The sequence below is a fragment of the Parasteatoda tepidariorum genome, chromosome 12, assembly GCF_982258835.1.
Source record: "Parasteatoda tepidariorum strain Cologne lab strain chromosome 12, Ptep-v5.0, whole genome shotgun sequence".
Lineage (NCBI taxonomy): Eukaryota > Metazoa > Arthropoda > Arachnida > Araneae > Theridiidae > Parasteatoda > Parasteatoda tepidariorum.
Genome location: NC_141766.1, coordinates 3,051,339 through 3,067,529, shown reverse-complemented (window position 1 = coordinate 3,067,529; position 16,191 = coordinate 3,051,339). Strand labels below are relative to the sequence as shown.

Here is a 16,191-nt window from a genome sequence, read left to right as displayed (position 1 = left end):
AAACAATGAAATAATTTTGTAGTCATGTGACAAGTTCTGTGGAAATTTTGATCAAATGTTTTCGAGGTGTTTTTTTTATCAAAAAATTATTAAAAACTGATAACATAATAAATGTTCTGCATTAAAATCTGTTAAAAATGAAAATATTGTATCTATATAAAAGTTATTAATATAAGAGAATTATATTAATTTTTATTTAAAATAACATATAGACAAAGTGCAAATCAGAGGGCTGAAAATCATGCATATCATTTATGAAATATCAAAAGTGGATTCATCATATCCACAATAACAAAAAACGACATTTTTTATCTGGTTTTATGTGTTTTTTGAGACAAAAACTTCAAAAAAAAAATCATATTTTAGGGAATTATGGCCAAAAACAAAATGAAAGGGCTCTGGAATTTAAGATATTATAAGTTAAAATGACAATTAATTCCAATAATTTGCTATAGGAAAATAGAATTATAAATCAATAAGAACAATAAAGAAAAATACATTTCTGATAAAGTAAATGTTAAATTAAGAATCAAAAAGGTTTGGTAATAAAGTAGAAAATGAGCATTTGCTTATTAAAATATTGTGTGTTAAAAAATTAGATGGAATTGGTGAGGATTAATAGATAATAATATTAAAATTGTATTGCATGCACAGTGCATAGAAAGAAAGGGGTTAAGCAATGAAATTTTATCTTCAAAGATGTTCTAAGTTTCTGCCATGAACTATTTATAGTTTCTGGACAAGCATGTTTGCATTTAATTTTTATAAGAAAGCATAGCTGAATAAAGTAGAAATACCATATTCCTCCTTTGTTCAGAGCCTCTCTGAAATTTTTTATTTGCATTAGAAAACTTTGCAAAGGAAAATTTTCTCCCAAATTGTAATTAATGGTCCTGAGTTATCCTTTGTTATCATTTAAAATTCCTTTGTTTTATCTCTTCACCTCTAAAATATTATAAAAAATGATTTTTTTAGAAAATATTATGTACTTAATAAATAGCTACTAAAAAAATTAAGAAATGTCCTTTTTTAGTGTATTTTTATTGATCTTTCTGCTGTATACTTATTGAGTAATACATTTCATATATTCTTTTTCAGAGCGTTTCATTTCACATCTTGCAACATGAAGAGTGAAGACCAATCATCTGTTTCTAGTTGGGATATAAAAGAAGCTTATGAAAATTGTCATAGATATGGACTCTTAGCAGCTTTCTCAAGTTTTGATGCATTTAAGAGGTATGATGAAAGAAAACTTTTTTAGTTTATTTTAGTCTAATTATAGGTTCTAAAAATTCATGTGTTTCTTTTTCTACAGCAATTTTGAAAAGATGATAGAACTTTTTGAAACTGCTGATTTTCCAAACAGAACAGAAGATGCTAACTCAAATACTTACGAAGAAGAACATGGGGTAAATTTGACACCCGAGGAATCTTCTGTAATTATGAGCTTTTTTATTTACTAGGTTTCTTTTTAAATTTAATACATATAGGTACTGATATTTTCTTTTTTCTGTTTCTCCTTCAGCATGCCGATTATTTAAATATTATTAATGTTGCTATATTGATGCAAAGTATGGATGAAGATAATAATTATAGCAAGATGTTTGCCCAGTTTTGCAAAGAACATGTAAGTTATTAACTTAGTTATTTTGTGTTGCATTGTAATAAAAATAATCAATTTGAAGCTTTTTTTAAATTCTAGCTACATCATTTCAACAGTAAGAAACTGCGTCGCATCACATTCATTGTTTTACACAAGGTAAATTGTTTCGATATTAATTTTATTTTTATAGCATTTTAACTGCAGCTATGATAAACCATAAGGTTTATATACTCCAATGTGGCTGATTTATTTATCACTTTTTGAGTAACTAGGATAATATTTGTTTCCTGAGTTATTGTCACTATTTGCAAAATCATTGTTTTCTGCTAATAAAGCATATTTTTTTTCACTACATCAAGATTACCATCTAAAGCTGGTAACTTGAGGCTTGCCGCTTAAAGTTTTGTTGCACAGTGTTTACATTTATTTTAAATTAGTATTTTAGAAGAAAGAAAAGATGAAGGAAGAATGCAAAAAGATAAAACTTTGTAAGACACGGAAGATCTAAGAAGTCCCAACATCCTAAACATGCTTTATAATGTTCAGGTTATAGACTTAACTGGCTAATCCATCCAAGGGCATCCACTGGCTAATCCATACTTTTACTTTCCAGAAAACTGTTAACCAGATGAGTGTTATGTTGCAATGCCTTATCTTTTATTAAAAAGAAAATTAGGTCAAATTTACCCCTAAGAAGTTAACATAGACTTGTAAGATATTATCTTTTTACCTGAAACCAGGTAAAGAGGGTTTTTCGAAAATTTGGAAAGGCATGCAGCCATTCAATGAAAAACCTGAAGAGATTATTAAGCCTATGTTATCATAAGGTTCGTTTTTGGGTAATGGTGGATGAGAGTAAATTAGAGGTTCTCTATATGAATATATGAACCGTTTGAACTATAGCCATGAAATGTCTGAGAAATTTACCATTATGAAAGCTGAGGTTTGGTGGTCTTTATAGGCTTTTTGTAGAATGGTCGTTTTTTCCATGTCTTCAAGCAGTATGATTGGTTTGAGTTATAGCCATTAAAATCTACTGAGTAATTTTCGAGATTATTGACAAAATTTAAAAATTTTCTTAATTTCGATCACCAATATTAAAAAAATAATAAAATATGTAAAGACATTTTAATAACTGATGTTTTTAAACATATAAAAGAAAAATTATTTGTTGGGAATAATTGAAAATTTATAAATTGGAAAATGAAATGTTCCAAATATAAAAAAACAAGACATAAGGAAACTTATTGCTTTTGACAATCAATTAAGGTATTTAAATAAGTACGATAAAATATTTGAAATGTATAAAATATTTGAACCTATATATTAATATTGAGTACATGGCAGGAAATCTCTTACTAACTAATTCAATTAGAGCTGCTTGACTGATTAAAAATGAGTTTTTTGAGTATCTGAACTGAAACTCCTTTTTTACTCACATATCAAAAGAAATGTTTTTTTGGGGAAATCTGGCATTCTTTTACTGATTGAGCTGTTGCAATGCCTGAAGATATCCTTTCACTTCCTGCTTTTTCTTCTTCAATTTTATATAACTTCATTGCTTATAGTTTAGTTTTTGTTTAATAAATATTTTGAGTAATTTATTTTAAGTTTCCTTTTATTTTTCAGCAATTGTTTCCAAAGTACTTCACTTACAGAGCCCGAGATAATGTAAGTTATGGAATTTTTTTTATTGAGTTTATAAAATGACCAATTTTATACATTTAGATCATTGTTTTTCTTAATAGTTTGAAGAAGATTGTATCTACAGACATTTGGAGCCTGCTTTGGCTTTTCAATTAGAAATTAATCGTTTAAGAAACTATGATTTAGAAGCCATTCCAACAGCCAACCAGAAAATGCATTTATATTTAGGCAAAGCAAAAGTATGTGTAATGCATTTTTAACTAACTACTCTTTATGTTTAATATTTCAAATACACTGTTATAGGAAAATATATTATGCCTCATCAGAATCGCTAGATTTTGCAGGGCCCCTTAAATATTTTCTTTCTGCAGTGCCTCTAAAAAAATGAATAACTTATATCCCCAGATTTCTGCCTATATTATTAAAATAAACTTTTTTTTTACTTTTTCAAATTTCAATCCTAAAACTGAACAATTTAACTTTTTTCCTATTTTTTATCTTTCAAATTTTATACTATGGTTACTTTTTTATGTTTTATATACATATCATTTATGGCCCTTAAAAAATAGGAGTTTAAGGAAAAGAGTCCAAAAATTCAAAAATGTTATTTTTTAATTTGATAATTTTAATTTCTTATAAAGTTTGAAAGTCGAGAATAAAAATGTCACTAAACTTTTCTTCTATTCCATCTATATTATAAAATAGAAAAAATGTTCTTATTAATATTAAAAATAGTTTTTTTTTAAAAATAAATTTTTTATAATTATTAATAGAAGATTAAATATTCACAGCATGAGTCTCCCACAGTGGCACTGTACCTCTTGTATCTCTGCATATTGTAAAAGAAATTTCCTACTGTGAGAGGTGGAAAATATAAATAATTTATATTTAATATATAAATATATATAAACAATTATTATTATACAAATATCTATGAATAATTAGCATAATATAAATTTATTTCTATTTAATTATTGGGATACAAACAGTAATCTTATGTTCTTTGGACTATATTATGTGTGATAATATTTGATGAGTTACAAATTTCTTGACCTTTTTTTTTTTGTTTTAGAATATGATTTGCAAATTTTTTTTCTTCAACTTATAGATTTCTAGAATCAAAATTTGAGCATTTTTTTTGTTTGTTTATTAACAAAATAGTGCAGAATTGTGCTGATGAGAAAGTCAGGCAAATCTGATAATTGAATCGTTGCACACAAAAATGTATAGAGCCCTGCTCACTACTTGAGATAGTTGAGAAAAGAAAACTTTTTTTCTCCACTTTTCTATTACATAGACCATAATAATTTTTTTCAAATTTTTCACACAGACAGGAAAAGCTAAAAATATTTTTTGTTAGCAATTTTGAAAAGTAATTAGAAGGACTGAAGTCATATCTGCATGCAGAGTTTTAATACCTAAAAGATGTGCATATCCTTAAGTTAAGTCTCTGTACATTTTAATACAATCTATTTTTTAAAATAAATTTTAAAATTTATTCATATCGCATATTTTTGAATTACTATAATGACGAAATCACTGGTTAAACTACTTTATATATAATATTTTCTAATAGAAAGTTTCAAAATTATTACTTTTTACAAATTGATTGTTTTTATGTTGATGTTTCTTAAAAGTTTTAAGTTTGATGCTAGCTGATTTTTAATGTTACTCATTAATATATCATATTAAATGTTTTTTTTTCCTTACTAGGTTGCAAAAGGTCAAGAAGTAACAGACTTTAGATTTTTCATCCGTTCTATTATTAGGCACTCAGATTTAATCACAAAGGTATGAAAGGTTTCAATCCTTGTTTCTAAATTAAATATACTGAGTTTTCTGTTATAACTGTATAAACATTTTAAGGAAACTTTATCAGTGAAGAAATAATAATGGTATACACATGAAAAGGTCGTAAAATTAATATTTAAGGCTTTGAAAAAAGAAACCCTATCAAAGTCTAATGAAGGCAAAACTGAAAATTCAAAACTTGTTTGATGGCCCAAGAGAAGGCAAAAGGTGATTTTTCGAACCAATGTTTGCCCCATTATTCAAACAGTTTTTGATATTTTTTCCCTGCCTTCCTGAAGGGTGATTCATTAAATGTTGATAGCATCTTTTTGCCACTTAAATATTAATTTATGACCTTTGTGCATTGTATATAATATGAAGCAGACTGTAATGGCTTGATTAAACATTTATTAAACAAAACTTAATAAAACAAATGAGCTATGTACACGAAAATTATTGCGGCTGCTGCAATAGCAGTAAACAATGAAAGGTAGCCCATGAGAGAGCTGACAAGTGAATTTCCTTGTTCGAAGTTCTTGAGTAAAAAGAATGCTTGATTCTATGACAGCGATGCAAAGTGGAGTAGGAGGTGCGATAAGGGTAAAACGCGTAGGCGTATATTTTTGATATCTAACAACCTTTATTGTGTACAGTCGGCAAAAAAAAAAGATATCACCCTGAATAATTTTCGTTCTAATGATCGGATTTTCACGAACTAAGTGTTAATCTTAATGGTTCCTGGGGGTGACCTCAAATATGCTAATTAATTAGTGCTAACTATTAATTAAGTTACGAAATCAGACACAAAAACGTACTTTCTCTGAATAAACATATATTTTTTCTTACATATTTGGATTCTTAACCTTCAAAATATAGGGGGTAGCCGCAATCTGGGAAATATGGTCCCCATAGTTTGGTCAGGAGAGCGATTCAAAGTTCGTACCCCTTAATGTTAATTTCACTTTTTACGTTTTTAGTCATATTTTAAAAACTAATAAAGCAATTCGAAGAAAATTTCACCCAGTCATAAAACTCATTTACCCAAAGATAATTTCACGAAAAAAATAATTTTTAATAATTGTTAATTATTTTTTATTTAATTAAATTAAGGATGAAAAATTTTTGAATTATAAGGTATGAATTTTTTTATACCATATTAATCTACATATTTTTCAATTGAAAAATCTAAAGTTTCAACTGTTTTTATTTATTAGAAGCTGAGAAAAATTAAAATTAATTATTTTTAAAAAAATAATTTGGCGACAATGAAGAAATGATTAAATGGAGCGATTAATATTAAAATGTGATAAACTTGCGAGGAACTTGACTTTGCGCGCTTAGCATAAAATTTCATTCATATTTTTTTCGCTAATAATCGTTTGCTTATCTTTTCATTTTTATTTTTTTAAGCTATAAAATACGATGTTTCTTCTTTAGTCGTCTAAAATTCTATTTGCAATTTAGTAAAGAAATTTGAATAAAACATTTTATTGAACAAAATACATTTTATTCAGAGAATGTGGAGTTTTATAAAAGCATGCTTCTGATAGAATATGATTATACAACAGATTGTGCTTCTTTAATGTGATTTTTTTTTATTTTTATTTTCTCAATAACTGATAAAATTTCAATAATATACATACGAATGAATAAATTTGGAATAAAATATTCATCAATTTCTTGAATATAGATTTAATAAATATTAATAAAAATACGTAGTCAACATTTTTAAGCATCTCTCACAACATCGCAAATTTCTCAAAATCTTATAGGGTAAACTAACCAGTGAAGGAATACTTAAGCTTAGCTTGTCTTTAAAAAAAAATCATAAAAATTTCAAAATTTGTAAATATATATATATATATATATATATATATATATATATATATATATATATATATATATATATATATATATACATATATATATATGTAACATAAAAAGCTTCAATTAATCTTTTCTTGTTAGTTTCTTTGCTATAAAACTTCATCCTAATTAATTATTCTAAACGAAATACTTTCTCACACTTTTAAAAACCACATCCTGTTCTTAAATCTATTTTTGGCTCAAGTATGCATTTAATTAAGAGCAGGACATTTTTCCCTTTGCTCTTGTGTGGGAAACGTTCGATCTATTTCATAAACCAATAGCAACTACTAAGAGTTCCCTCTTTCCCTAAATTAAGACATATTTGCAAGATTTTCCCTAACATATAACCAAGGAGCGCAACTTTTCATGTGCACTTTCACTCATTCTCATGACTGCTCTTGTCTAATAATTAATAAATAAATTTTGTACCCTCCTTCCCGACCTATGACCTGTTTTAATCCTTCCACTCGGCAACGACGTTATATATATATATATAACAAAAATAATCATAGTAGCAGTATTTGGTGGTAAATGTAGCTTATCGTAATTGAAGAATATGCTGTGCGACATTTTATGGTGAATTTGCGAACGTAAGTTTCAGAATGTATCGAAACATGTGGATGCTATTTGCTAATCATCTTTATCCAAAGAAAACCATGTAACGTAAATATCTAGCAAAATGAAGCAATTTTTTAAACAATGAATCATACAATATGCAACATATTATTTCTATATCTTATTCTTAAACATAACATATTTCAATGTTTTTAAAATGCCACAAACATTCAGCAATTCATTGAGTTATAGAAAAAAGAAATCGTAAATTACAGAAAACCTTGTGAATGTGCATTAGAATTACTATACAATCTACATTTTATTTTTCATGCACTTTTTTTCCCTTCAAACTTTCATGCCTAGAAGACTCGATTAAAGCTGTAAAAATCATTATCCCTAAAATTTTGTATATAGCTATTATAAGTTATGTTAATTTGATTTTAGTATGAAATCCTCGAATAAACAAAGCAAAAATAGCATAATCTAAATAATATCAGATAAAAAGTTCATGTATTTAAATTCTGAAAACTTATAAATCGATTCAAATTTTCTTTTCAAAAGAGATTAAAATAATTTTTTATTTTATTTATTTATTTATTTTTTTTGCTTTTTGGACATAAATGAACTTAAAAATTGTCTATTGCCTAGAAACTTCGAGGTGTTTTCTATTAACTATTAATTAAACCTCTCAGAGCAATCACAAAACATTATTTCAATTTTTTTACAGTCAGAAATTGGTTGCCTAGCAACCTAGTAAAATTAAGCGTTTCTCTTTTGAATCAGTCAAGGGTTATCTTAAAATATTTATTTGCGCAGGCGACTTTTTTTGGCTGTTTTCTGGACTATCGCCAAATATATAAACCTTTATTGCAACCCAATTTACGACCCAATTGTTTTAAAATTTTGTCTACCCCCCTAATTCAAGTGTCTAGATTCCAAATATGTAAAAAAAAATATATGTTTATTCAGAGAAAGTACGTTTTTGTGTCTGATTTCGTAACTTAATTAATAGTTAGCACTAATTAATTAGCATATTTGAGGTCAGCCCCAGGAGCCATTAAGATTGACACTTAGTTCGTGAAAATTGGATCATTAGAACGAAAGTTATTCAGGGTGATATCTTTTTTTTTTTGCGGACTGTACACTTTTTTTTACATTGTTTTTGACAAAGATTCTAAAAATTAACATTAAAGGTGATCATTGTGTAGCCATCTGTATCTGAGTAGTTTAGTCTAAATATTTTTTACAGGAAGCCTCGTATGAGTATTTGCAAAATGAAGGAGAGAGATTACTTTTAGAAGCAATGGATGAATTAGAAGTTGCATTTACGCATCCTCAGGTATGATAGCTATTTTCATATAGAGAACTTGGTTGTTTTTTGTTTTAGTAAAACAATTACAGCCAGAGTTGTGGAGTAGTCAATAGTTGAACTTCTGGGATTTTCAATAAATTTTAGTCGAGTATTAATATTATTACTTATTAAATGTTAATTTTTCATCATGAGTGTTTATGTATTATTGCTCTTCGCAGAAATATATTTGTAAGATTGTGTGTAAATTTAAAGTTAAATCATTGTCTCTAAAAATTCATTAAATTATACTTACCATCTCTAACTCTATGTTCTGATAGTATTTTAAATTACTTAAAAAATGCAATTATAGAATATTTATTCAGAGGAATGTTTTTATACCTTATTTTGTAATTTAAACTATTGTCTGCTCTAAATAATTAGCCTATTTCAGGTTGGTGATTAATTAATTGAGTTCTAGTATGTGAAAATCCAGTTCTTTAAATTTTCAGTTATTCAGACTGTTTGCGTTTTTGTGTATTGTAGATAAATTATCATATAATAATTGTACAGTAGAGAACCGATTAACCTGGATGCTTAGGACCATTGCTATCCCGGATGTTTGAATTTCCCGGTTTTCTGGATCGGCCAAAAGTGCCGTTAATCGATGTTTTATCAAACCCAAATTGCAAGGAAAAAGTTCAACATATTTAAAAACAGGGAAAAAACGAAAAGATCTCCTAAATTAAAAAAAAATGGTTGAAAAATAACATTTAAAAGGATAAAAACATTTGCAAATTTAGACAAGAAAAACAAGTTTAAGAAATACAAAATTTGCATATTTATTTTTTGATAATAATTAAAATCCCCAAATTAATTAATATAAAACAAAACCAATAATTAAAAAACGCAATATATTCATACCTAATTATGCTGGGGGGGAGGAGGATGAAAAGAAAACTTATTAATCTAAATAAAAACAGCACTTGAAAATTATGGAGCGGAAACGATATTTAAAAAAGGCACTAACATAAGTATTGAAACCTCGAAGAGACAGGATATTATAAGATAAACGGAATTAAAAAAAACAAAAACTTAATGATAAAATTTATGAGTAAAAAGAATTAATTTACTGAGTACGAAATTTATCCTAAAAGAAAAAAAAAACAATGCAGTGAAATCAGAAAAACAGAATAAAAATAAATAAATAAATAAAAAAACTATCTTCTTTATAAAATAATCGCCTGCTTTTATTAACAAATAATTATATGCTTAAATTAATAAGCAATCTTCTCCTTTTATTTTATTTTTTTTATTAAAAGACTATTTTTAACGAAAGCAGATGTGATTGCACATCAAGAAAAACTTGCTAATGCCATCACATTTCTAAGAAATCAGAATTTATTCTACAAAAAAATATTGTTTTGTTAATTGATGTCAAATAGATGAATATAACTGGTGATTAAATAATTCATTATCCGAAATAATAAAACAATTCACCATAATAAATAACAAAACTGAGTAACTGAAGTGGATGATTCAAAATAAATCTCACATTTCACCCTTAAAATCAATACTCTTAGCCAGATGTTTCAAGTTCCTTAACTCAAACATTCATTGCTATGCCTGTGCAATGCATTTTCCCCACCCCCTCGTAAATCAAAGAGAAAATGAAATCAGCTTGCCACTCCTTTAAGTTTGATTGATGGCAGCTTATCAGAAAAAGAAAATAAACACAGGAGAAAATAGAACATTCCTCCCTTCCCTGCCCCCTCTGGATCTAATGATCTTCAAGGTCAGGGGAAGAATTGAAATTCCTCTGGGCAAGTGAGGAGAAGAATTCCCCCCTTTCCCTCTACTCAACTTTAAGGATGAGTCAAATTTCCGCTTTTTTTTTATAGTACTTTAAAATAGCAAGAAAACCAAGCAAAATTATTCCCGGTTTTCTGGTTTCCCGGTTATCTGGATACCAGATAAATGGTTCTCTACTGTATTTACCATATTCATTTAATCAAACAATGTGCATTAGTATTTGATTCATTATTTAGTTTTACAAAATATATGTTTTTTCTCATCAGTTGTATACATTATATTATATTAAGTTGACACCATTGTACTTTTAAAATGCCACTGCATTATTCAATTGTAACTAAAGAATAATTAGAGTTATTAATTAAAATTTGCTTTATTTAATTGAATATATTTTATATAACAGAATTATTCTCTGACTCTATGTACCTTTTAACTAGGCAAAAAGAACAGATTGTAATCATATATTTCTGAACTTTGTGCCAAAAGTAACAATGGATCTGTCAAAAGTAAGTTTAAAAATTTTATGCTTACTAATCCATTCTGTTTCTGTATTAATTACTTTTACTTTCTACTATTAAAGATAGCTGAAAATGTTCGTGCTATGGTAATGAGGTATGGTCCAAGGTTATGGAAGTTGAGAGTTTTGCAAGCCGAATTGAAAATGACTATAAGGTAATTATTTAATAAGCAGATTGACTAATACAGTAGAACCTGATTATCCACATATTGGGTGGCAAGGGCGCAGCAGATAACAAGAATCGTATATAATCTGAAAAACTCAAAGTAAGGTGGAAACACGAAAAAAAATATTTTGAAACATATTCATGCATGTGTATATAATTTTAAACATACAACAGAAATCTTTGTTTTACATCCAAATCAATGAAACTACGAATTGCAAAGAAAAATTAGTACATGCATATTTCATAAAAGTGTTCTTAAATAAATGTGTTCAGTTACTTCTGTTCAGTTCATCTGTTTTTTTTTAAAATCGATTATTGATCTAGTGAAATTGGGACTCCTCGAATCATAACTTGTGAAATCTGAATATATTTGATTGGAGCTCCCTTTGCCGAATTCCCGGATAATCCGAGCTCTACTCTATTCTTAACATTATCATTCTTGAATTAAGAAATATATATTTTTGTAATTAATGTGTTGATTAGGCTTACTCCAACTGCTAAGTGCATGCCTATTCGCCTTTATCTTGCAAATGAGAGTGGTTATTATTTGGATATGAATTTGTATAAAGAAGTGACTGATCCTAACACTGGATTTACCAAATTTGAAGCCTGGGGTCATAAGCAAGGAGCACTGCATGATTTGCCTATATCAACTCCTTATATGACTAAAGATTATTTACAGTTGAAACGTTTTCAAGCTCAGTCAAATGGAACAACTTATGTTTATGATTTTCCTGACATGTTTCAACAGGTACGAATTAGTTTCTTTATAACCTACCTTTTTGTGTAGCATTATTTCATTATTTTTTCTTTTGTGTACAGTCATTAAGTCGTCTGTGGGAAGAATTCACTATTGGTAGGCCTGAAATTGAAATACCATCCCAGCTGCTGAAATTCACAGAATTAGTGCTAGATGTGACTGATAATTTAGTGGAAAGAAAAAGATTGCCTGGCGAAAACGATGTAAGATATGTTTTTTGTTTTTTTCTGTTGCATTTAGGCATTTCTTTGCAATGATGATAACTATGCAAGCAACATAAAATATAATACAGTAGAGCACTGATAATCCTGATCAAGTATTACTGTTAATAAAGAGAAAAAAACCCAGATAATTGGACAATTTTAAAAAATGCACTTGAATATTTTTTTATTTAACTTGTCAGCATTTTTGTAAGAATCAAATATAAAATGTTTTGTTTACATCTTTTTAAAATTTAAACTTTTATTTGTCTTTCAGTTCATGTAACCTACTCTCTACAAAACTAATTCAAAGTTTACAATCTAATTAGTTTTATTTTAATATCCAGTACAATTGATAGGCTGATGTCATAAGTTCTTTGTTGTTGCTCTTTTTCTCTTTCTTAATACTTTTAACAATTTCAAAATGTTGATGTTATGATAGTACTACTCTTTCACATTTTCTAAGCATGTTTGTAAACACCTCCTACTAATAGTGTACTAATAAAAAGAGTAATTAGTGGTGATGTGTAATTTCTGTCTCCTCATAGTAGTGTGATGATATCGATCTCTCACAAAAATCTCCATCTATATTTTCATTCTTTAACATAAAGAATGTATCTCAATGTACAATATTGTGAAACATTTTTATATGAAAAGGGTAATAAGCAGAAAATTTTAAAGATTGATCAAAATTGTAATTTTATTTACCATCATCATGGTTGGCTTTAACACCCAGTGTGGGCCAAGGTCTTCTGTTCTGTCCTCCAGGACAGTCTACTTTCTTATAAACAGTAAATTAAAAGTACTCTTTAATATGCAAAAAAAACCCTGTTTTTTGGATCAAGTGCAGCTAATGATATCTGGGACTGATTTAATTTCTGATGTTAGATAAATTACATACCCATATGTTTTAAAATAACCTTCATCTAAAGTAATGTACTTCTGTATTCGGCTGTAAAATTTTTAGAATTCACTTTTAGAGTCCTCTTTAGGAATGTGCAATTCTTATTGTCCACAACACACTTAAATCTTGTTCCGATAATATAATTTTTCTGTTTTCGAATCAAAAAAAAATCTACCAAGAGATTTGCCCTCTGAGTATGTTGATTCATCTTAACAAACATGAGAACTAAAAATTTGGAAATGAATCAAGGTTTAAAGATGTGAAAATCATCAAGAAAATTCCAATGTCAGAATTATAGAGCATTCGAAGCGAGGACTGATAAAGTTTCTAACTCTTTTTTATTCAAATAAAGGAGTTCAGTGTGCATAGTAATAAAGAGAATGACTGCTTTTGATCTAATGATTGGATTTTCACGTATTTAGATGCAATAGTAATGATTCAAGGAACTGACCTTAAGTATGCTAAAATGTTTATCCAGATGATGTTTAATTTCAAAAGTCAGACAAAAAAATTTACTTTCTCTGAATAAAAAAATAGTTTTTTTTTATAGATTTAGATTCCTGACCCTCAAAATATGGGAGATAATTACAATCTGGAAAATAAGGTCCCAATAGTTTAGGCAGAAGAGAGGTTAAAATTTTAGGTCCTTAATGCTTAGTTCAGTTTTTACATATAAGACCGTATTTCTGTAACTGCAGGGGTGCTACGCCTGCGCCATTTGCGACAAACTGAGACAAAACGGCATAACTGCGCCGTTTTGCGACATCCAGCTCAGTTTCTGCCAAAGCAGCGCCATTCTGAGACAAAACGTCCAAAATTTGACACACCTGAATTCAGTTTCAAATATTAATCTGCATCGCCGTGAGTCATTGGAGAGCATTTTGCCGTTCACGTTTCCTAAATATGGCATTTAAATGTCAGAAATTCCGTTTGGCGAATCAGCTATTGGAATGCATATAGAATATGCGTTTCGTGTCTATAATTGGATTATGTACAGCAGTGAGTAGCAATCAGTATCGTATGCACGTGATCTTGTAAAAAAAGAGGGTATTCTTCCCATATACTATTGGTTATTATCTTGCTTTTTTTTCTTAGGAAACTACAGTACACGTAATTATGTCAGGGAGGAAAGACTTCCGCGAAAAAGCGGAAATCCGCTTTTTTCTCCCAATTTTTAAAATTTCCGACCATGTTCCAAAAACTGAAATATTTAGGGAGTCCAATTAGAGAAACCCAAGGGATTACCGCGACTTCCGCTATAGAGTAGAAAGGAGTCTAAGCGTTTCGTTTCAACCGCCGATATTTGATTTTTTTTTTTTGTTTGACTGATTTTCGGAATTTTAAATATTAGGAACTGCCCTGGAATATGCTAAAATCGCGATTTTTAATCAGACGATTTTAATATCAATCATCGATTTTCGTATTTAACTGATTAAAACTTACGTGTTGCAATTTCTTTTACGCTGTTTAAAAATCGTACTAGCAATTGCTATTCACTCAATTTAAAAATTCAATATCGCGATCTGTATTCTCGCGAGTTTAAAATCCAACGTCGCGATTCGTATTCACGCATTTTTAAATCCAATATTGCGATTCGTTATCACGCAGTTGTAATATCAGATCTCGTTTTCCGTATTTGTACGCTATTTAAAAATTACTCATTGCGATTCGTATTCACGTGATCTAAAAATTATGCATCGTGATTCTTATTTACGCGATTTAAAAATTCAATATCGCTATTTGTATTTTCGCGTTTCTAAAATCCCGCAGCGCGATTCTTATTCACGTGATTTTAAAATTCAAAATCGTGATTCATATTCACGCGATTTTAAAATCCAACCGCACGATTCATATTCACGCGATTTTTAAATCCAAAATAGTGATTCATATTCACGCGATTTTAAAATCCAAAATCGTGATTTATATTCACGCGATTTTAAAATCCAATATCGTGATTTGTATTTTCGTGTTTTTAAAATCCTACAGCGCGATTCATATTCACATGATTTTGTAATCCAAAATCGTGATTCACATTCACGCGATTTTAAAATCCAATATCGTGATTCATATTCACACGATTTTGAAATCCAATATCGCGATTCATATTCACGCGATTTTGAAATCCAATATCGCGATTCATATTCACTCGATTTTGAAATCCAATATCGCGATTCATATTCACGCGATTTTGAAATCCAATATCGCGATTCATATTCACTCGATTTTGAAATCCAATATCGCGATTCATATTCACGCGATTTTAAAATCGAACATCGCGATTCATATTCACGCAATTTTAAAACCCAATATCGCGATTCATATTCACGCGATTTTAAAATCCAATATCGCGATTCATATTCACGCGATTTTAAAACCCAATGTCGCAATTCACATTCTCGCGATTTTAAAATCCAGTATCATGATTCTAGAAGGAAGTAGAATTAAGTTTTTTCTTGAATTAGTTACTGTAAAGATGTGATATATTTTTCTACAGTTGTTGCATTTAAACAATTACTAAGTGCATTCATAATTACATTTTGATTGTATATTTAGCTATATAAATTAGAAGAACATAGTCAACTAACTGATCTTGTGAATGCAAGAAAGTACAATCTACTAAACAATGCCAATTAACTAAAAAGTTTACTTTTATACTTAATAAAGGATGCAAGTCATTTTAGAAAGAAAAGTATATTTATATGTGTCTTTTTAAATTGTTTATAGTAGTTTTTATATATTTCTGTTTTGATATAAAAATGTATATATGCTAATTTTTGGCTATTAAGTGCTCCCTAAAATTTTCTTGAAAAATTCCTACCTAAAATATTTCAAAATTTCACTGCACCTTATAATAAATCATGTGCAGGTTTTTTTTAAAATCCTAGCAATAGTGAATGTATGTATAATTGTAGTACTCCTAGTATGCTATTAATGGTTTTATGGATCCTGAAAATTATCTTTATATTGTTATCAAACTGATTAATAGTCATTTTAGCTGAGATAAACTGAGTCAAAAAATAATTTTAGCTGAGACAAAGTGAGCCAAAAAGAGATTTTAACTGAGACGAAATGCAATTTC

General features: G+C 28.3%; 1 protein-coding gene across 9 annotated transcripts in view; it reads left to right on the top strand.

Moving 5' to 3' along the window:
• The window catches only part of ACC (acetyl-CoA carboxylase), a 165,717-nt gene that overhangs the window by 106,024 nt on the left and 43,502 nt on the right, over positions 1-16,191 (top strand). For 8 of the 9 annotated variants that reach the window (XM_087155609.1, XM_087155610.1, XM_087155611.1 and 5 more), the window contains 12 exons: positions 1,099-1,236; positions 1,316-1,436; positions 1,526-1,627; positions 1,703-1,759; positions 3,233-3,274; positions 3,352-3,489; positions 4,964-5,041; positions 8,715-8,804; positions 11,003-11,071; positions 11,146-11,237; positions 11,732-11,999; positions 12,071-12,211. In XM_087155609.1, coding sequence (XP_087011735.1) covers positions 1,099-1,236; positions 1,316-1,436; positions 1,526-1,627; positions 1,703-1,759; positions 3,233-3,274; positions 3,352-3,489; positions 4,964-5,041; positions 8,715-8,804; positions 11,003-11,071; positions 11,146-11,237; positions 11,732-11,999; positions 12,071-12,211 — 1,336 coding nt within the window. The remainder of the gene's footprint in view (positions 1-1,098; positions 1,237-1,315; positions 1,437-1,525; positions 1,628-1,702; positions 1,760-3,232; positions 3,275-3,351; positions 3,490-4,963; positions 5,042-8,714; positions 8,805-11,002; positions 11,072-11,145; positions 11,238-11,731; positions 12,000-12,070; positions 12,212-16,191) is intronic. The other variant, XM_087155613.1, reaches the window with a different exon arrangement.